The sequence below is a fragment of the Anarrhichthys ocellatus genome, unplaced genomic scaffold (assembly GCF_004355925.1).
Source record: "Anarrhichthys ocellatus isolate YVR2014 unplaced genomic scaffold, GSC_Weel_1.0 scaffold665, whole genome shotgun sequence".
Classification (NCBI taxonomy): domain Eukaryota; kingdom Metazoa; phylum Chordata; class Actinopteri; order Perciformes; family Anarhichadidae; genus Anarrhichthys; species Anarrhichthys ocellatus.
In genome coordinates, this window is record NW_022280639.1 from 1 (window position 1) to 22,749 (window position 22,749).

The 22,749-nt window shown below is 43.9% G+C and overlaps 1 protein-coding gene across 5 annotated transcripts; it reads right to left on the reverse strand.

The window, feature by feature from the left end:
• Positions 1-19: 19 nt before the first annotated feature.
• LOC116376880 (ephrin type-A receptor 8-like) lies at positions 20-22,153 on the reverse strand. Of its 5 annotated transcripts, none has more exons than XM_031838372.1 (13): positions 21,803-22,153; positions 21,199-21,618; positions 15,592-15,716; positions 12,759-12,921; positions 11,172-11,268; positions 9,145-9,212; positions 8,744-8,869; positions 8,006-8,191; positions 6,889-6,950; positions 5,993-6,202; positions 1,486-1,635; positions 1,209-1,399; positions 20-329 (listed from the first exon to the last, which is right to left on the reverse strand). In XM_031838372.1, exons 1-13 carry the CDS (start codon positions 22,035-22,037, stop codon positions 167-169), a joined length of 2,196 nt encoding a protein of 731 aa, XP_031694232.1. In that variant the 5' UTR covers positions 22,038-22,153; the 3' UTR covers positions 20-166. The 5 variants fall into 5 exon arrangements, with proteins under 5 accessions (XP_031694232.1, XP_031694231.1, XP_031694230.1 ...); XM_031838371.1 differs by having other exon boundaries at positions 5,975-6,202; XM_031838370.1 differs by having other exon boundaries at positions 11,136-11,268.
• Between the last annotated feature and the right edge of the window lie 596 nt (positions 22,154-22,749).

Consider the following 22,749-nt stretch of genomic DNA (forward strand, 5'->3'; position numbering starts at 1 on the left):
TGAAATAGAAACAAGCTAAGATCCTGAGGGTTTATCTTGCTTGTGACTGGAGCTCAATGGATGATCGAACCGCGGAGGTGGCAGTTAACAAAAGTAAAATGCAGAAAAATGACAGTGGTCGAACTGATTATCTGAGAAGACCATCACCTCTGATCACCGTCAGCACTTACCCTTGGTTCATGCTTATGACGTGTCCCAGAGTTTGGTAACCCCCTGCCGCAAAGTGGTCCTTGTAGCGGCTCATCTTTATGGTGTCCAGCCAGTCGTTTACTGAGTTACAGCTACTGAAGTCGGGGATAGCTCTCTCCATCAGCGGAGGACTGTTTAAACTGCGGGACACAAATAGAAAGAGAGACGGATGGACATAGAGAGAGAGAGAGAGAGAGAGAGAGAGAGAGAGAGTGAGAGAGAGAGAGAGAGAGAGAGAGGAAGATTGATGGGAAGACAAAAAGATTAGTTCGAGGGAGTCCGAAAATGAGAAAAAGAGGCAAAAAGTGAGCAAGAGGCAGAGCAACCTGGAGGGAAAACGGGGGGGGGGTCTTTGAAACGTGCTGGTAGCTGAGGCAGAAAATCAATAGCGGTTCAAATGATAGAGAAGAGGTAGTGGCTGTGGTTGCAGGATGGCTGCTTTGGGTAGATTAATAAAGGCAGGAATCCTGAACACTTCTCCTCTACCTCACGCTGACATAGACGCACGGCGCCACGCACCACTGGCTCCGTAGGACCCGGGATCTGAACTGAGCAATTTACGCAGGTCCGTCTTTGGCCCGGCTGTCCTCTCAAACGTGTTCCCAGATTCGCCGCGGATCAATGTCAGTATCACAGCCGGGCTTTTACTCACAGCGCGTCTATCAGGAGTGAGCTTATTGGAGAACCACCTGGCTTCATTTGCCGGAGAACTTTGAGGGAAACTTTTGGGCTGCAACTTTATCCCACCGCGCTCATGTTTTAAAGCAGCGGGATGAGATTGGATTTACCCCGGCTCCCACACCAGGACGGCTACTTAGCAGCCTAACAGCCCGTCACCAGACGTTGTCCGGCGGATCATCTTCTCAGCCCCCCCGCTTAGATTGTTGCGTCTTAATCCGCTAATCATGCGAACCAATATTTGATTAAATGTCGGGCGAAACCGTCGGGCCAAATTGAATCAAAAGACTCCTCGGCATGTGACACGATGCAAACGTGGATCTACTCAGCGGCCCACCCACCTGCAGAGCGTGTCCATGGACTTCAGGTTCTCCGGGTTGCGGATTAGCTTGTCGAGAACGGTGACTATCTGGCAGAAGCGCGGCCTCTCGTTGCGGTCCTTCTGCCAGCAGTCCAGCATGAGCGTGTGCAGAGGACCGGGGCAGCCCATGGGAGCGGGCAGCCTGTAGCCCTCCTCCACGGATTTGATCACCTGAACAAAAAAATAGGCACGAGAGTACAGTGTATGCTGCGACAATAAGGTGAGGGGGGCTAGTTCGTGAAACAAACAGCGCTCACGTCTCTGTTGGTGAGGTTCCAGTACGGTCGCTCTCCGTAGGACGTCACCTCCCACATGACCACGCCGTAGCTCCACACGTCGCTGGAGGAGGAGAACTTCCTGAAGGCGATGGCCTCGGGGGCTGTCCAGCGGATTGGAATTTTCCCGCCCTGTTGGGAGAATAAAAATGATTGACCAGGGTCTTTCAATCTTTCTTTAGTTATAGAATCCAACTCATGATCGCAGAATAAAGGATTAGTTTGGCTATGTTCTATATTCTTTCTTATCATATCATCATCCCATGAAAAGACCAAAGCCATCAAAGAATGTATCCTACTTAAAAATACTATACTATACTATATTTTATTATTTAATTCAAATATTTTAGTCCTCTATGGGGTATAGCTCCATTATTGTCCAAAAACTGTAAAAAAAAAAAAACATAAATCAGCCACATTGTTGCACTGGTTGACATGTTTCTGCAACGCGCCAAATGTGTATTTTCATATGAAAATAGCCCCCAACAAACTTTTTTCTTTTTGGGGGGGGTTTTGAGTGAAGTTTGCTGAACACTGCTGCTCCCAGCTGTCTATGAAAATGAATGAGCCTTTAAAAAACAAGAAAGAAACTTTGCTTTTAAAGATTTACGTCTTATGTCTTCGAGGGGATTTGGAGCTGAGGGTCACACACTGTGTGATTTTGGTCTTGCACTGGGATCTGTTGACACTAAGGAAAATACAGATTGATGCTGGCCTTAACCTTTAAATCCAGGTGGGGACGGTGAAAAAGACATTGTCAACATTTACCAGGGAGGTAGACCCCACATCTGTTCAAATACAGCTGGGGGAGGTGGTCACAAACTAATTTAATACAAAAATGTTGACAATATTCTCTGTTTAATCAAGAAAATCCAGTGGATCCTATCTTAAAGCTACCCTAATTCATATTTTCATACTGGATCAAATGACTGTATAATATGAAAGGGGTCGCTGGTAGTGACAAACCCACAGAAAATGATCACCCGACTTCACAGTTGCCCTCAGCTCTACGGAGCATTTTAGTGTCTTTTAGCTCATTATTTTGGTTTGATGGACAGTTTAACGCTTGTGCGTCCCTTTAAAAAAAGTTGCTCTGATGTTCTGAGATGTCCCCTTGCTAAAACTGCAAAAGTAATTAATAAATTGAACAAACATAAGCCCTGATCATCACTACCAAATATTCAAATAGTTTCAGAATTTTAACCCTTAAAATGTTATTTATGTTAACATAATTTTTATAACACCACTGTTGTTTTTAGCCCCACAAAAATTTAATTATTTTCTGTATACTTAATCTTTTTTCACAGTCAAGTTATTAGTCACGATATTTCAATGATTAGCAACAACATTGATTTTGATGTTTTGCTCAAAAATGCAGCAGCAATGCTTCCAACAGTGGAAACCAAGAAAATAGTATGCATTTGTCATTTGTAACATGAGAACACGGCTACATCTGGTAGAACATAGTAACATTTTGAAGCCAGGGCTCTAGGTTCAAAGCCTGATATAATATAATGCTTGATTGTGTGCTATAATGGGCGTGGGATCAAACATTGATGTTTTTAATGGGTTTCAATGGGGACATTTTTGTCCTTTGGGGTCTGAATGTATTTTGACTACACAGTTTATTATAGACCTATTATGAGAGCTGGGGCTTAACCTCCAAAATTAGAAAAAATAAAGAAAAACCCCTTGCCACATGTATGCAGCCAAAATGATTGTTAACTTAAAAAGCCAAACATGTCCCCAATGAAGCACACAGGTTAGTAGTACCACAGTCTCAACATAACCCTACACAAGTAAAGGTACAGAAGTCTTATCAGTAGTAGTAGTAGTACTCATGCAGAAAAGCCTTATTCATATTGTTATAACGTGCAGCATATTATTGATTTATTACCATTCCCTCAATGTGTAAACAGCATTTATATGTTAGTGAAAGCGGCTCATTTTAACTACTGTGTATACTGTTGAGTAGTTTAATCAACAATGTAGTATACAAAGTATCTATAGCAGTCCAATACTGGAGTAAATATGCAGTTATCCTCTGAAATGAGGAGACATTGAGGTAAAAAGTAGCATAAAGATTGAGATTAGGGAAGTACTAGCCTACTCAATACTTACCTACACCAGTGAGTAAATGTACATGAACGTTTAAAGTTAGAAGACACACCATGGTTAAATGACTAAACAGGGCGCATGTGCTGCGGGGCCAGTACGAGAATAGACTTGCAAATGTTTGCAAGTATGTGAACTACTTACACTTTACTCTTGATATAAAAGTGACACTTAATTAGGTTGACAGATGGACGCGTCACTTCTTAAACAAACAAAGCGCTCCCGAGTGGGTTATTTTAAACATTTGAAGGTTGCTCTCAAAACGCAGCCCATTAGGCACACACCTGACGTCCTGCTAAACCATAAAAACCTGCAACATGACGGGAATCCTGTAACCTTCACTCAAGACCTCAACACTCGCAGCTTCTTCAAAGTGACTTTGGCTGCCAGATTCCATACAATAGGCAGCTTTTTATTTACTTCCAGATAGTAACGAGAACCGTGTTTATCATCAGCCATAATCAGCCATTAATTTCCAGATGACGCTATAGTGTCTGTAATATCCTCATTAACAATCCTTTTCCCCTAAAGCAGCATGTCTCTGGGTGATGCTGCATGTCATCACCCAGCTTCCTGTAATCTGATTGCCGTGCTTTAACAGACTGTAACAGACAAATGTGTCAAATGCTGATTTCCATCTGCTGTGAGCTGATAGCATCAGACACTGGAAGGAGCTCGGCTTCTTTATATTTTATAGTTCAGGCTTGTGCTCACCGGGCTGTAGGTTTAATACTGGACTGCTCTCTGCTGGAGCACTTACAGACATGATTTTACTTTGCTCTCAGTTTCATTGGACTTGATTGTATCTGTGTAGCTTTTGTCTCCAGCTTTAACTCTCATCTTGATGCTTCTTTCTTGGCCGGATTTCAGTGGAACTGCCCTCTTAAATAAAGGTTATTCACGAATGATAAATAGGATATAGTAAAAAAAACATCTTTACTTGTCAATTTAATTTGACAAAATATGAAGATATACTGTATATCTGATGAATGTATATATGTGATGGCTGTAAGGACATTATCTTTTGGCATTGCACTATATTTACATGATCTTAAGGATTTTTACGTCTGAGGTTCAATATATAAAGCACTTGCTGCTAAAGGCAGCCAGTATGCCTTGTGCAGTTTTAAAGTTGGAACTCAATGTACACATAAAAGGCAGCGCTGAGCACTACTCAGATGATTAATGTCCTCTGTGGCTCTGAAGGAACTTTGTCTCAGTAAAAAACCCTGATGTACGGAAGCCCTGAGCAGAAAGTGAGAAAAAAAAGAAATCCGGTGATCCATTTAAGCTTTTGCCAAGATAATCTATCTAAGTGCCTTAATTCTTTTTTATTTCATCTGTGAAACAGCTGGAAATTAAGAACATGGTGGAGCATGCTCTTAAGTCATGAACACGAAATTACATGTTATTAAAAATGAATGACATCATCAGGGTTATATGTTTTTTTGATTTGGATGACCAGAGCCCAGCATAGTCCGGTTCTGCTGGGTGAAGCCTATGTGGAAGTGTCTTAAACTTGCATTCTCTCTGCTGACCATCAGGGGGCGACTCCTCTGGTTGTATAGAAGTCTATGAGAAAATGACTCTACTTCTCTCTTGATTTATTACCTCAGTAAACATTGTAAACATGAGTTTATGGTCTCAATCTCTAGTTTCAAGTCTTCTTCAATACAGCATGATGTTCATTTAGTAAATGATGGTCCATTTAGAGTCAAATAGACCATAAAGAGGAGTATGCTTTAGGGCGGGCTTACTGTGATTGACAGGTCGCTGCCTCTACAAGAGCCTTATACGGCATCTCAATGTCACTCCCCCGCTGTCAAAAGATGTTCACTTTTGCTAGCTGGTTACCAAGAAAAAAGACAAGACTACCAAAATCCAAGATGGTGACGGCCCAAATGCCAAACTACGACGACTACGTCCACTTGTTATACGTATTATAATTTTTATCTGGAGAGAAAAAAGTCAGATGGGCGTTCTATTGGCTGCTATAGGTTGTAAATGGGAAATGTAGGATTCCAGGGTTTTTGGAGATTTCACCCGTCCTGATATATCAGGCTCTGCTGCTTTAATTTTTTTAAACCATTTTCTCCATTGGTAGTCCCCCCAATGGAAGTGCATTACGAAATTGCTGGAGCACCCCTTAGGAATCTGTAAAAATCTTCCTCACTGCATGGAACTCATTGTGTGTTCTTATGCAAGTTTACATGAGGCTGTAACTGCAATTTTGACATATAACGTTGATACGACCTAAGTGGAATAGTTGATGTATGTTTTTCATACCCATTACACGTGCTCGCCGCCTCCTTTAAAGAAGTGTGTGAGTGTGTGTGTGCGTTGCATCAATGCTTGCCTCAATGTGAAAACTCACACTGGTGGTGTATGCAGCGTCGGGGTCGTCCTCCAGCACCCGGGACAGGCCGAAGTCAGACACCTTACACACCAGGTTGCTGTTGACCAAGATGTTGCGGGCAGCCAGGTCTCTGTGGATGTAGCCCAGGTCAGACAGGTAGGTCATACCTGCCGCGATGCCGCGCAGCAAACCCACCAGCTGGATGACGGTGAACTGGCCATCGTGCCTCTACGGGTAGGGGGAAGAGAAAAAGAGAAAGATTGGGGGGAAGGTGGTAGGGAGTTTTAATGGCAGATCACAAAAAAAGAAGTGAAGGTAGAGCAGCAGAACAGATGAGGAGAGTGATAATAGAAGAGATTTTAATCAAGATAGAGAGGAGAGTACAGATAAGAGAAGAAAACATGACAGGGATTTGCTTGTTAAGTAATAATCTACGGTATCTTCATATAAGCAAATGCTGGAGCTGTTTGACATTGTCGATATGACACAGTGTTAAATCAACTTGTATCTCGTTGAAGAGAAAACTTTCACATTTGCTGCTCTAAACCACTGGTGTCTGGCAACAGTGATTCTCTGATGAATAGCAAGTGATGTGAAGTGATGTTGCTCTCTTGTGAAAACCATGTATCTACCGAGTACGTTCTCCTTGGTGTGTTGAGAAGAATTCTCCAACACCAATAAAACCTTCCCGAAATCCATTGGAAACGAATCCGCTAAACTTGAATTAGAGCTTTGTAAAGGTTGCTAAGAAGTCGTAATACATTGTTTTCACCGGAGGATGAGCAGTTATAGCTTGTATAGCTAAACAGTGAAGGAAAAGATCGCCACTTACTCAATAACAGAGAACAGGAGAATCACTTTACACTGAGTCAAAATGAAAAGTAAACAGAAACCTTTACTGCTTCAATACCAACCCTGAGGAAGGAGTCCAGAGAGCCGTTCTCCATGTACTCTGTGATGATCATCGCCGGTTTGCCTGAGGGAACAAACAGGAACCTTCAGGACTCCATCTTACGCTAAACCAGCCCGGTCTCATTCCCAGGTCCTCAATTAGCGACGCTTTGTATGGACCTCAACACACAAGGCATCCTTTTATCGTCTGTATGAGACCCAACTGGCTCAAACGCATAACTTTCACCTAGCAGACCACTGTTCGTGTCCCATGTGAAACCAAAAATCAACTTTGTAACTTCGCTGTCGTAACAAATTTACTCATTTTAACAATGGACCGTATGAAATATGTCCGTCACCCATAGCTTTTTGGTGAGTCGTCGTGAAGCATCTTGGCAGTGACGACACAGCCACAACTCTAAAAATTGGCAAAGAGGTGGCTCGTCGGTGGAGTTGAGGCGGGCCCTGGTGACGTAGCAAAGGAGACAGCCTATAGCGGCTAGCGACCTGAGACGGCACCCCCCTGTCGCTCGAAGCGACCGTTGTGGAGCGCCATAGTTTGCTGCGTTGGGCTACCCAGTACGTGAAGCCAAGGCATCGTGACCAAGCGTTCGCATGTGACCAGTTTGGAATGAGACAGGTTGGATGAACCGCATATTTGCAGGATATTTAATACTTTTTAATATTTATTTACATGCATGTTCAACACCGATTATGGCGCATGTGACGTCCAAAAGAATTATGTCCTAATTTAATAAATCAAAAATATGAATGAATACTTTTGCAATATCAGAGAGAAAGCCATTACTTTTACACAGTGAGCCATAGAGGCACTGGAGGAACCCTTCTTCCTCTAAGCTCTTCAGCCCAAGTCCACTTCACCATAACTATGGGCTTACTTCCTGGACAGCCAAATTATAAGTCAAAGGAAGAGTTCTAACTGAGGGAGCAAGTTGTGAAAGCTTTGCGAGTTGTCTACACGACACACAGTAGATGAGGCTTGGTGAAGCCTATGTAGCCTAAAAATGTACGTTCACTGTTATTTATCATGATCTTTAACAGTCATAACTCTTAACTCATAGTCAGTAATCGTGAAAACAACTTTATTAACACTAATATATAGATGTAGCGGTAGCGTACTCTGGGTTACCACTCCCTCCAGGCGAATGACGTTGGGGTGGTCGAACTGGGCCATGATGGACGCCTCCGCCAGGAAGTCCCGCTTCTGCTTCTCCGTGTATCCCGCCTTCAGGGTCTTCAGGGCCACTGGGATGTCTCGCTTCCCCGGGAGTCTCATGCGTCCATAGCACACCTCCCCAAACTCCCCTTAACACAAACACAAGAAAAGAGTCCATTTAGCATGAATCCACTCGTTCAATTCTATTCTACTGCATTCAACATGCACTGTGCACCCCCCCGCCACATGTAACATATAAGAAATACTTGTAAATGTGTCTTAAGTTAATTTGCTGCGTTAGATAAGAGAAATCCATATGTGCAAAAGTAGAAGTAAGCTAATCCTCCATCAGCCTCTTTCTCATTAATTCTTATCTCAGAAGAACTTTTAAAGTGGGATGGCTTATTTGTCTTCCTCAAGTCTACACTTCTCTTCATGTCTGCAGGAGTTACATCCAGCAGCACAGTGTATTGTGGAGCCGACACAGTGTTAGTATTCCCTGCCCGTCTGAGGGACTCTGACTGACAGCCCCACGCAACGCTCTGATTCCACTCTGCCATCCTCCTCTCTGCTGCACACCGCAGCCTTTACACTGGCCAATGATTTTAAGTTAGCCCCGGCCAATGATTCTCACTCTGTGTGTGCGCGCGCTCGCGTGTGTGTGTGTGCGTGCACAAGTTTCACATATTTTTTTTTTTTACCTGAGCCAATGATTTTCTCTATTTTGATCCTGGAAGCTTCAATTTCTCGGGCAAACTCGTGGACCGCCTGGCAGGGGTCCTCGTACGTGTGCGGGTCGATGTAGAACCTTGCGTCGGGGAATGACACTAAGATAAACAACATTAGCATTCGGTCACATATCGGAGAACGAGAGCGGGGACTCAGCCCCTCGTCGCTGGTGTGTGCGAGGGAAGACTTGATGAAAGAGAAGAACTGGCTCACAGAAAGAAGCAGCAGAGAGAGAGATAATAAACAGCGGGTGCTCCTGCGGTCAGTCAGCGCGTGATGAAAAATTGTTTGCTCGGATGATGAACTTTATTACATGCAGTCTAATCAATACGTGTGCTTAATGGTTATAATTAAGGAGTGGGGCCAAACATACCGTGACCGTTCTGGTAATGCATCTTCTCCTCATCAGAGTCCTGGAAGGCTTTGCTGTAGCCACAGTGTCTATACAAACCACACACACACACACACACACACACACACACACACACAGTGGGATGAATACAGGACAATAGTGAAACATTTATACAAAATGTATCAAACTCGGCTCAAAATGAATAAATCAATAGTTGTTCATAATGAATTATTAACTTTAACAGAGCTATTCATCACTTAGTGAAACTTAGTAATTCATAAGGAGCAATATGTCAACCTGTTCTCCCTGTTAATTAGGGTTTCCACCGGCAACAAGGTGGAACCGAGCCTAATTATTTCCATTATGAGGTTCCCTTTCATATTAACAGACCTGTTTCTATGGGTATGCTTCCATGTTTAGTTCAAGTTAAAATGATTAACATCATATATTAATGCAATGAAGGAACAGTGGACACATCTCAGGAGGGCATTTAGGAGATTTAATGCATCGATCACAAATACGGGCGGTGTTGGGGAAGCCACACGCTACAGAAATACTATTTTTAACTTTGCGTTGAAAGAGGTGACTAACACTTTTTACATGTAGCATCACTACATAGGTTTGTCTTATTCATGTTTTTCTTAAAACAAAGTTTAAATTTCACTTATGTAGGGGAGTGGCGTAAAAACGGCTTTTTTTGTGTGCTTGAAATTCCAAGCACTATTGGCCATGTCTTTGCTGTTGGGCGCTTTCTTGAGTCATGGTGGTTGGCGACAACACACACACATTGAGGGTTTAATTCACTATGTTTGTATCCTGTCCCTTCATGTGTGAGTGCTGGTGTAGGTTTCTTTAAACCGTTTGGATCTCACTCTGTGGCAGAAACCATTGTTATTGCCTCCCATCTCCTTACTTATACTTCAATCATTATCTCCACCAGGAGGTTATGTGAATGGCCGTGTGTGTGTGTGTGTGTGTGTGTGTGTGCATATCCCTGTGTCTGTCCATCTATCCACGGCTAATATCGCAAACTGCCGGATCCATCAGCCTAACACGTTTTGTGCTCATTTATGACTGTATATCAAGCCTATTTTGGTTAACAGAGCTAACAGCTAACAAGCTAATATAGCTAACGGAGCTTACGGAACCAAACACACGGCAGGACTTTTCTTCAGTCTGTACAGAGGTCTGATGAGGTCCTTCTGCATAATAATTAGCCGTGTGCTTCTACGGGGATAGCGTGTTTTTTTGGAGCTATGGACCATAAAACTGACCCTGGTGGTTTCTGCCATACGTAGTTTTTTTTTTTTTTTTCTCATCAGTTTAACATCATTGTTTGCGTATTCATTAAAAATGAGCATTTTAAACTCCACCATCGGTGAAGCTTTCCTTTTCTGAACCAGCATCTTAATTACATTGGACAACATGATTTTGCCTGGATTACACATTTAAATCCTCCGACATATTCTTCCCCTCTCTAACAGAATGGAAATGAAAAACTTAATAAGCAGTGAAACACGAATTAATTAAGTGCATTGGAATTAATTATTCGATGCAGCATTCCAGAGATGTAAGTTGAAAACATCAAAAAAAGGGAGGAAGGGTGGGGTTGACAGGATAAGTGGGAACGTTTGGCTTGCAAGCTACTGGACATGAATCAACATAATTAAATGCACTACGAGGTGGAAATTATGATTTAGGAAATTAGCTAAACAAGGCGGTGAGAGGACAGGGAGGGTTGAGGAGATGAGAGAAGCTAAAGAAAATGAACATTCCAACATGGCAAAGGAGACTAAAGGTGTTTTAGATTCTCAAAAGCAAGCTTAAATGAGATTCAGCCCCTTTTGGATGGAATAACTCTTCACTCAGATTACAACCTCACTTTTTAAAATTTTACTTTGCAGGCAATACCACAGGAGGGAGAAACACAGTGCACACAGGGCTTCTGATCACAAGCAACATTTACACAAAGAGAGATACGGTAGAGTAGCGTAAGAAAGTGTTCCACACACAGCAGCGATGGGTAGTGTGGTAAAGTGTAGCCTTGCCGTTTCCTGCAGATGAAGATGGCCAGAAAGGTGACCAGGCCGGACACCAGGGCCATGCAGATCCAGATGATGGTCATGGTGTTGTAGCGCAGAGGAGCTGGAAACACACACACGCAAACACAACGCTCCGCGTTAGTCGAGTTTGCAGTTTACACTGACACACACACGGCGGCAAACACAGGCGGGCAGGTAGAGAGTTCGTGGTCAAACAAGATAAACAGGAATTTGTAGCTTCATTAAAGAGCTCAACATTTTGTAATTACCTCCTGTTTGCATTTTTGAAACTTTGTGCATGGCATCATATGGAGGGAATATTCAGCTAATGTTCATTTACTTTGAAAGATTGAATAGACCTGATAGTATGATAACTGCACATAAAGTAAGAGGTAAAAATAATGTATCTTTCAAATGACAGAAAATCTAATTATGCTAGAACTTAATAAGACTGTCGAGTACGTAAACTAATACATTTTGTGAGTCATGAATAAGCTATTGCATTTGTGATTTCGGTGGCATTTTTTTATTCACCATTTCGTGTAATAACAAGCCCTAATCATAATTAAGTGTGTCGTGGATACATTTCTTTGCTAATCATTTCAACTGTGTGTGCTACAGCAGGGACGACACACTGGCAGCTCTGTGAAGGCTGTACCACAGTGAGGTACAGTGATGCTTTAGGAGATGTAGATACAAGTGAAAGCTTTAGCTTTTTGCTGTTGGCGCTAGAGCAAAGGTAAAAGGTCACGGTAGGTTTCATCCTCTGGGGACCATGAACATAAAAAATTCCACGGCAATCCATGTAAAGAGATATTTCAGTCAGGATCAAAGACTTTGCCATCCCTAGAGCCTTGAGATAAACATGGTTACCATTAAAGCTTCAACGTTGGGTAAGACTGAACTACACACGGAACGGACACAACGAAAAAAAGGCTAATCTGGTTTTCATAAACTTTAGGACTTATTGATTACTCAGCATGTATGGTAGCGGGGGTGGGGGGGGGGGGGGCATGTACAGTCCTCTTGTTTTCAGAGTCAGTATCAAGAGGAGCAGAGTCTGGGTCCAGTGAGCAGCAGAATGAAGGGAGACTATTAGTCAGTGAAACAGCACTGGGACTCTGACCAGGCAGGAGGTTTAGCTTTGCAGACCTGAAGTCTGCTCCGCAGGTTCTCTGCCAAATCCCCTATTAGGAAAGAAAAATGTTCCAATAAAGGTTTTTCCAGTGAGTCCTAACTTTCAGTGTTGTACTGGCCTCAGGTGGACAGACTCATGAAGACTTCTAGCCCCCCCCCCCCCCCCCCCCCCCAGCACTGGGATAGGCTGCAGTTTTTCTGACAGCGGTGACCCCCTAACAAAGCTCAGATCAATAGAAACGAGGGATGGACGGGGGCGGCTATCAGCCTCGCTGACACTTTAGCCCAGGACCATGCTGTGCAGTCTGGCCTGGGAAGTCTTTTAACACTTTTTCAACTGTATTAAACAGCATACGACCGCTATAGGGTCCCCGTGGCTCAGGGCAGGCAGCAGGTTCTGTGACACAATGTATTTCTGTTTCTTATAGACCATGATATACAAACACACACACACACCTGCTTTCCCAGTCTGAATCTCCACATTCTGGCTGAAGTCTCCGCAACCCGCCGACGTTCTGGCTCGGACCTGGAAGATGTACTTGGTGCCCGGCTTCAGCCCCGATACCCGGGCGCTGGTATTTTTAGACTTCAGAGTGGAGTAACTGTGTGCTTCATTTTCCTGTAACAGAAACGGCCACGTTTAAATGGTCAGCTTTGGGGATCTTAGCATGTTGGGCAGGGTATGTGCTAGACTAAACACTTCACAGCCCAAACCATGACCTCAATGCATCTGATGTCACCAACTTTACTGCTGGTTACACTTAAACCTGAAATAACACATTTTCGGGGGGAATCAGGGGAAAAATACAAGGAGTTTCCAGTTTTAATGCAGTTTTTCTATTACTTCTTAATATAATGTAATATTTATTGCAGTAGTTACACTGGGTATCAATGAACTGAACACAACCCCTCCGATTGTTAAAATAAATTTAGTTGTTTCTTTAACCATGAATTCAACTTTTTTTGTTTCCTTCCTTGAATACATCTAGTAGTGTCATCTCTCCGTCACCCCCCACCCTTCAGACAAGGCCACCCCCTTCTCATGAATCCTCATCTGTCAATCATTTGATTCTCCAGAATAGCAAAAAAAAAACAGACATCCCCTCTCACTACTCTATCCATAAACAATTTCACACCACTACTAGCTCAATTTAAAGAAAAGCATGGAAAGTATTCCTTGTGCGTCTGTAAAATGGTTTTGCACTTATGCATCAGTTCTTGGATTAAATAAACCACAGGACTTGGCTGCATTTATAGCAGCTTTAGAGCTGCTGCAAATACTTATTTACACATTTTTGAGGCTATAGTAGTGGATTCCTCAACGTACATTTTATTTTATTAAGGAACAAACGATCAGCTGGGGAAACATGGATATTTTGATGTCACATAAATAGCATCTAACTATAAGTCAAGGAGTCTCTGTCTGTGTGTCCATCGTTTATCTCGAGAACCGTTCATCTGATCTACTTCACACTTGGCAGGTGTGTTGCTAGGTGCTCAAGGGAGTGCAGTGTCGAATTTGACATGCTCAACACGAATAAAATAAACTCTTTTTCACTTTCCACGCAGTCAGCGAGCAACGAACGGTTCTCGACAGCGCTGCAAGCAGCAGTCCCGGGGTCCAAGCCGTCGGCTCGCTTGGAACGGCCACACGCTCGGAACGAGCACCGCACTAGTTTTTTACCACATTCCCAAATCTTTCCGTCAAAACACAGAATTGTCTTCCTTGGTTTTTTAACATGAACAACAACGTCAGGTTGGACGGGGACACTAACTGAGTCGTGATGGTGCTTTTTTTTTTTTGGGGGGGGGGGGGGTCCATGGTACTTTAATGCGGCATTGGTCAAACACCACTTAAAGCAATGCCACCAGTCCAAATGATTTAACGGAATTTATTCAAACAACGGCAGTCTCAGGAGTTTTTCTTTGAAAAACAAAAAAATTGGACCTAATGGTCAAATCATGCTGGATTTGCCGCTCATTAACAGCTTAATTTATACACTGCCCCCCGCTGTTTGGGGTCTTTCACTAGATTTTCTAAACTGTTTGCCGTTGTGTAAATGAATGCAACCTTGTCTGCCACTCAAATGTAATTGGCAGGTAATTACCTCAGGCATATTTTGAAAAATGACAGGTACTTTGAGGATTATTTATTTCCTTTCAGATAATTCATTTATGATGCCTAATGTTCAAATGTGAATTTCTCAAGATTATACCCCCATCTGCCGTGCAAAGTTCTTTTTTGTTATGTACATATTCATTAAAGTGGGATTTTTGTTTTCGAGGAACACATTTATTCTTGTGAAGACTTGATCAACAATGACGTTTATCATTAACCATCGTCATCGTCACTGCTATCCTCGCCTTGCTCTCATCTGCCTGCCGCAGCATCTTTACGAGTGTTGGAGGTAATACGAGTTCAGCAATAATGAGGAGGTGCAAGGTGCATCCAAACAGCAGAATAAGTGAATCATTCATGTGTCCTCGGAAAAGGATAAGAGCCTAATTAAGAAGAAGTGCCGGGTGCAGAAATGAGAGGCATTTCTTTGTCTTCATTATCCCCCTCTGTAGTGTGGTGCTGCTGCAGCGGCCGCCACCCTCGCTGTGACTCATTGCTGTTTAAGTGCAGCCTATAGAAACCTTAAGAAAGCACATTGCTGACTTGCCCACTTGAAATCCCCCCCGCGGTCGTCTCACCCCCCCCCCCGAGCGAGGCCAGATTAAGACGCCAGCGCAAGAGACGAGCTAATCCTCCATCACTCCCACAGCACCGTCCTGCTTGTTTGGCTATGAGACTGTCTGTTTCCAGGCTGCTCCCGCTGCAATTAACTGATTCCTATCACCACGCGCTCGCCCCAAACACAGACACACACACACTACCTGTGCATGTTCGCGCTCGCGGCAATTAGCCCCGTCGAGAGGCTTACGCGCCCGTCAGCCGCTTTCTGTCACCGTCACTTTGGCTGAGGTGGAATCCTCGCCGTCTCATCCTCCTCTCTCGACCCTCATTTCCTTTCAATTAGCTGAGCTGCCAGCGGTACCTTTTTTTTTTTTTTATTGGGATTAAGTTATCCGGAGTTTATCCAACCACTCTCCTCCGCATTCACAAATATCTTGGCTCAGTTTAGTCGCAGTCCTTTGAAGACAATGAGCTTATGTTCTCCAGGTATCGCAGAGACGGTGTCACTTTTTCCCCCTCTCATAAGCTGCCTGAATAAATATTGGAAAAAGCAACCCTAAAAACAGTGCAGGTCTGGAGCAGTGCGGATGCTGCAGCTGGTTCTGGTACCTTCTCGTAGTATTTGATGTCGTACTCCAGGATGACTCCGTTGGGCTGGTTGGGTTCGTGCCACAGCAGGATCACGCTGTTCTGGCTGGTGTTCTGCTGCCGGATCTCCATCACTTCAGAGGGGGCTGCGCAAGAAACAGGAGAGATTACTGCTTTGTCAGTTCAAGATGGGGATCCTCAGTGACCACGAGTATAATGAGGTGATGACATTACGTGTCATGTTTACACAGGAACGGCTGCATTTCCTGAAATACACTCAGGCAGGGTGAAAAATAATATAGTGTACACTGAGGTGGCCTTGACGGCTAGTGTGCAGACTTTATAAACTCTTAGTTCATATCAAGTGGTTTCAGCCCCAACAAGTCCTTGAAGCTAAATGATTAGCCCATGTCTGACTTGTCTCAATCAGCAGGTCGACATTATTTATCGAAGCCTCCCAAACTGCTACAAATGATCAGCCACCTGTATGGTTAATATTTGGTAGGAATGGGGATACGAACAGCAGTCGCCAGTGTGTGTAGAAAAAAACCCCACCCGTGTGTGTGTGTGTATGTGTGTGGGGGGGAACAAGCTGCTTGAGAAAACGTTTAACTTTTACAGTTACAGTTGATTACAGCAACAATAATCACAATGCAGATAAAGTTGATGTCAAGAGTTGGACATTAGTACTGTTTGCTGACAGTGGCAGCTACTCCTACTAGTCCTTACAGAAACAAAGCGTGTGGCCCCAACCTGTTTTTCATTATCAGCAAAAAAAAATGTCGTCGAGGCAGCACATTTCATCCAAAGACTGTTATTTTGGCACTTCTGCTAAATTTGACAGCAAGACAGAGACAGCAAGAGGAGAAGAGTAAGACGTATGTGTGATAAAGGGCCAAGGCTGCAACTGATCAACCAACATGCCCCAAGGGCCAAGTTTATCTTTTACTTTTTCAAAGAGCCATTTCTGTTCTTTTGGATAATTTACAGTGAGTGATTCAAGGTCAGATTTGAAACCAGGACATTACAGGTTCAAGGTGAGAACTATAGTCATGTGAGGCATCCTGGATTCCCAGCACAGTGAGCACATCCTTCCCTCTACAACCAGGGCTGCCAACTGTTTCACATCGACCGTGAGACTCCAGTTGAAAATAACAAATTTGACGGCCGCTCAAATGTGGATCGATTTGATATGAAAGAGAGTCGTATGAGAAGTCAGAAAAGTATAAAGCCACAGATGCCTCCACCACGTAACACGCTGTAATGAGGTCATGGTCATTTCTCGTATTTATGTGAGGTCGCGTTGCCCTTAACTAAAGAAAGTTAACAATAATGTAGCCCTACGCATCAACTTCTCATTAACAAATTTGACCCAGAAAAAGAGAGGTGGTTGTATTTTTTATTTTCCTCAGGAGTGTGTGGACCAACTATACTTCAGGAGCTTAATAGCGTCTTGATAATGGGCCCAATGTAAATTTCATGGGTGATTCTCTGCCTGTTGCCGTGTGTATCTGTGGACTAAAAGTGTCTTCTCCACGTGGCAGCTGGAGAAACTTTAGAAAAAGCTGTGAACCCACTGTTCCACATCATAAAGGCAAGGAGGATTACAGTGCTGTCACCAGATCCGACGCCATCCCTTTATCGGTCTGTGGCCACCGGTGGATCGAGAATACACCTGTGGTAGAGAGGGCGTCGCTCTGGGTCATTCATCATGGGAACAAAAGGTCCTATGTTTCCCCAACCCATTCTCATTCCCAACTAGCCACATACGGACGATTGGTCAGGACCCCTTGGTGTCACTTCTGTTGAGGCTAAAGATCATGGTTTTGGTTAAAATAAGTATGTGTTTGGTAATCTCGGAATGGGCTGGTTGCCCAACATAGATACGCTCCCGTAGAGAGGGCTCTCGCTGTCCAGCCATCACTTCACCAATATAAGGATTCTGTAAGAGGAACCAAACCTCCTTTTGTTTTGTTCAGAGACCCAGACAGCTGCAAGAGGCAAACATCTGGCAGGAGGTGTTTCTGCTGGTAGGAATAGTTCTAGAATAAGGTATTTTTTTAAAGTAAGTAGTCAATCAGAAATATTCTGGAGATTGAATTGTTAAGCATAAGGCTGTAAACACGGGCAGTGTGTTTCTGTCAAGCAATTATTAACGAGCCAATCGCAGACATGAATACTTCACATAATCAATTGTAGTGCTTTTTCGACAAGTTTCTCCATTTTCACTGAAACTGTTTCTAATCAGAATCATATTTATCAGAGTGGATCTCTCTCCTGTTGTATTGGAAGAGGTTTTAACAGTGTACACCATTATAACCACTATAAGTTGTTGATATAAAGTAATGATTTATCAATATATTTTATATAACACTTTTTATTTTCTTAGTTGATGTCATTCCCCAACAATTTGAGGCTCTCCCGTCCCGTGGGAGCAGAGTTCCTCTCCTTCCCATCCAATCAAAAGAGGCTGGACATCTTCTTGTGTGGTTTCCTCAGAAAAGCCCGATCCAGAGCTTTGGGCTTTGTGCCATTTTGTCCCATGGACCGGCCTTTGTGGCGAGAGGCTTTTCTGTAAACAAGGATGTGGAGGCTTGCAACATGCAGGAAGACACACAAGCTTGTGTGTGATTTTGTCATTCTACACCAGGGGGAGGTTACTAAAGTTCCTCCTCACAAAAGAGCTCCTGACTTCTGTGGCATCAGCCTGGTCCAGGCACCGCGTCCACCTCAGGAGAGGAGGAAGCTGGAGTCTGATGCACAGGGCCAGAAGAGAGAGGCTGCAGGGGGATCTCCTGGAGGACCTAAAAAAGAAAAAGGAAAAACCATCCAAGAGGTTTCTGAAGGTCTGGCCAGACAGGTTTGCGGAAGAAGCCGAGGGCAAGGCTGGCGGTCAGATGGCCAAGCTTATAACAAAGTCCAACGCCCTGAGGAGCCGCAGCAAGGAAAAGTTAGCCGAGCTCAAGAACATTGAGGAGATTGAGGACACACACACACACACACACACACACACACACACACATACAGTTCTGAAATCATGTTTATGTTGAATGTGAATAAATTATGCAAGTAATTCTGGGTGTCAGATTTCCGTTCATATTCTTCGCACTTTTCCAGTATGGACGTGAAATAGGTTTTTAAAGTGCGTTCATGATGGTCTCACTGTAAAAAGTCTTCAATTGAACTAGTTGAAAGCTGCAGAAACCCTGGATGAGATAGAACGGTTGGAGGGGAGTCACTATAGTGGAGAGAGACGTTTTAAATGAGCTTTGGGGCTTCAATGTGTCAGTCTCCAACACATCCGCTTACATGCAGAAAGAACTGTGTAGAAGAACTCAAAAGCTACTGAATGTCTACACATACTGCTTTGCTTTTTAAGGATCGTAACAGTGAATAAAGACCTGCCAGCTTTGCATGAACCTTAATTTCATGGTCTTCCATCTCTGTTTAATGGCCAGGTGATGTGGTGGTTCACTTTTACACTGTGACCTGTAGGCTTTGGCTTCTATCTTGATCTTTTCAAGCGGTTTTCACTGTCGAATCAGTTTGACATCCTGGATATATATCCTTCAAATGCACATTTTCAACCGTTTTCTCTGCTTCTCTCTGAAATCGCTTTATTTTTGTTTTCTCAAAAGTGACAGTGACAGTGCGGGCTCCATGAAAGCTTGAGAGAGTCTTAGCAAAGAGTCAACTGTGGCTCCACATTGGGCATCACTCCAAGTCCACTTCAAGAGTGCATATGCAGTTTGTAAAGGAAAGGCCTTCAGTATAGTACTACGAACTGTCATGACAGACAGAAAGTTGTTAAATCAGCATTATCATGTTGTAGAATAAAGTTGCTGTCACAATAATAAACTAAAATACACACATTACCAAACTAATTAAAGTTTCGGTTCATGCAGCTTTAACAGCTTGTACCATCGCAGGAATCCATATTATCAAATAGAAATTGTCATATAGAAATCATGGAAAAGCACCATAAAGCATCAAACTGTCTCTTCCCACGTCTCCTTTCATCTTCATTGTCAGCAACAGTTAGACTATGATGTCTGGAGGCTGGCAAGTATGCTGATCAACCATAGGTATTCATGTTTGACCATGATCATTGACTTGACTTTGCGTCGACATTTGCTTTAAAATTTGAGAATTTAGCTCCTGAACTGGGGGTTGAGGATTGATGACCCCGACCCTCTGCGATAATGTCAAAGAAGGCCAACTCATAAAACGCACCGACTTCACCGATAGGCGACCGAATCTCACTCCCAACTAACTCAAAAAGTTGGCAGCCCTGAACAACCTGTCCTGTCTAAAGTCTTTCAGTATTTCTCTTCTACAGGAGCAAACAACCTGTAACCTAGAGCTCCCCATAACCTGAACCGCCAAGACCCTGGAAGGCTTGGATGCAAAGTTCTGCCTTGTATTTCTACTGTGTTTTGCAAACCGGACCTTTTCTGATACATGTTGTTTAAAAGAGAACACTGACAGATTTACATCACACCAGGACTTTGTCATTCTTACATAGTGTTTAGGAGGCGAATCTTGGACGAACAAGAAGGGAGCTAGTGGCCCTGATAATGACTTCCTTTCATCTTTACACAGAGTGACTTTTAAACGTGAGTATCATTAACTTAATGGAAAGGGGCCCAACCCGCAGTGGGAGGTCGACAGAATGGAGCAGTGAACTAGACCGGCAACGGATCAACAGCCTGCTGACTCTGGAGACAGGTCACCTGCGGGCGCCATGCCATTAAACAAGGCCGCTGTTTGAGGCTCGCCTGAATCACAAAACAGAGGGTGGGGGGGGGGGGGGACCAACCGACAGGTGGAGAACAAACCACGTGATGCACAGCAATTATTTTAAAGTATACTTTTAAAGATATAATTGAATGTAGCTTTGTTAGTGGAAACAATTCTTCACATCTGAAAATATTTAATGACTTTGCAAGTAGCTTTGCCCAGCTGCTGGAACAGCTGTAATCCTATTATCTTGAAAATAAAATTGTTACAACAGCAGATCCTGTCTTTGGATTCTTTTTTCATTTAACAATGCGCTTGGTGTGCTTTGGGACTTCACAATACTTTTGAGTTATTGGAAATGTTTGGCTCACACAAGTACATACGATCAATACAACCCTAAGCACAATGGCTCCTTAATGCACGGGCTGGCAAGGAAAATGTAGTTTTGAAAGGCTAAACGCCAACAAATATGGATTGAAGCAAAATGTTTTGTGAGATAAAACATTGTGAATATTTATGTGCAACTCGCAAAAAATAGCTGGTTTTAGTGGCCCGTCCCTCCCTTCACAATATGCCATGGCTACATTAATTCAGCACCCTCCGTCAGACTGGAACAAATAGTAAACAGAGTGAAACACAATATGAAACTCATCAATATAAGACAAAATGTCAACAATAAGTCAAGACAAAGCTATGTGATCACAATATACAACAGCGACATTAATTCAGCACCCCCGTCAATGGTCAGCGACAAATTTACTGATCAGGAGGGCACTCCGTTTCCTATTTGTCGCTGTCCATTGATGCAGGGTGCTGAATTAATGTTACCAGTGTGTGCCATGAGCCAAAGCCTCCGAGATGAGAAACTGTCACTGTTCCGAACCCTACCTGCCTGGTTCGTTGTGATGTTGACCAAGGCATAAGTTGACGGCTCGTTGCTCAGGTGGGTCACTGCGTTCATGGCGAGGAGACGGAAGGAGTAGTTGGTGTGAGCCACCAGGTTGAGCACCGTCACCCAGGGCTCCGTCAACCCGGTCTGGCGGGGAACGAATCGAACCGCTGCGGTGCCCAAGCGCTCCACCATCCCTCCGACGCTGGCACTCGCCCCTCCGCCTGCCTTCCCGCCACCGGCGCCTCCCGGGGAGGACGCGCAGTCCCCGCAGGGCCCCCCTTCCCCCGAGCATTTCTGACACAACACGCTGTACTTCAGGTCGCTGCGACCTCCGGTGTCCTGAGGGCGATCCCACTCTAAATTCACGGACGTCCCATTGACTGAGGAGATGACGTTTACCGGAGCAGATGGAGGGCCTGGAGAAAAGAAAGCGGGAGGTTTGAGTTCATTTACAGGTTTGATCAAAAAGAAATTAGTTGGATTTTTGAAGCGTAGATGCATTCGGCACATCATTCGGTAGTTGCTGTGTGTCTGTGGGTGTGTGCGCAGGTCTTCGCCGGTGGGATTAGGTGATCTTGTGCACCGTGTGTTTGTGCTTACGGGAGCATGGAGCTGCTGGTGGGTCATCTGCCGCTCTGTAGTAGTTGGAGTCGCAGGGGCAGGAAAGGGCGGCTCTGGTCTCCGAGTGGCTGTGATGAGGACATTTACCACACAGGCCATTGCCCGCCACCGGCTTATAGAATCCCATCTCACAGGCTGCAGAGAGAGAGAGGGAGAAAGAGAGAATAAATAGAGTAAATAAAGAGCTCTGCAAGGAAGGGCTCTGGACTCCCATAATCACTGAGGCCGTGATAAAATTGAGAGAGTGTGTGGCCAGAAAGGCGTCAATCACACCCCTATAGCAAGCTGCGCATACCAACTTTTTCAAAACTGTGTCATCTCCTCCAAAGCAATCATTTTAAGGACATAACCCCCCCCCCCCCCTCCTCCAAATCTATGTATAATTACAGGCCTTGTAACCGTAGAGCAGGGGAGATGAAAGTCGTATTTCTTTCTGCTCAGATTTGGGCTGAAAAGGCTCTGCACTGTTGATACTCCCAGTGAGACCCCCTTCAGAATCCAGACCGTGTTTCAACCTTATTCAGCTCCTCTGATACGTATTCACTTTTAACTCTGCACTGATTAATAATAGAGGGGCGCTCCGATAAATATATTCTCTTTCCAGGCGGTTAATAGGCTTCTGCCATGGTAAATGGGGCAGGGGGTAAACCTCGCACACACTCAGAAAGGAGCAGCAGACGCCGGGCACGCTCGCGTTCATTCTTCCTCGCAGGGTAATTTATGCTTCCCCAGAACGCAGAGTGTTAGTTTACAGATGCTGTGTCCTCCTAACCTTTCTCTTGTTAAAGTTCACAGAGGGCCATTTTAGGTGCTTGGATTTCAAAAGGTGCTGAAAGAACCATGAAATTGAATAACCAACAGGAGTGAAATTATAACAAAGCGAATCGTTAGAAATGTATTCTGGGCTACTGACTGAGATATTTCTG

Coding starts and splice junctions, on each gene's coding strand:
- LOC116376880 (XM_031838369.1), bottom strand. CDS start 22,037: ATGGGAGTCCAGAGCCCTTCCTTGCAGAGCTCTTTATTTACTCTATTT. Junction 21,619..21,802: donor ACCAGCAGCTCCATGCTCCC/GTAAGCACAAAC, acceptor TCTTTTCTCCAG/GCCCTCCATCTGCTCCGGTA. Junction 8,192..8,743: donor AGAGAAAATCATTGGCTCAG/GTAAAAAAAAAA, acceptor GTTTGTGTTAAG/GGGAGTTTGGGGAGGTGTGC.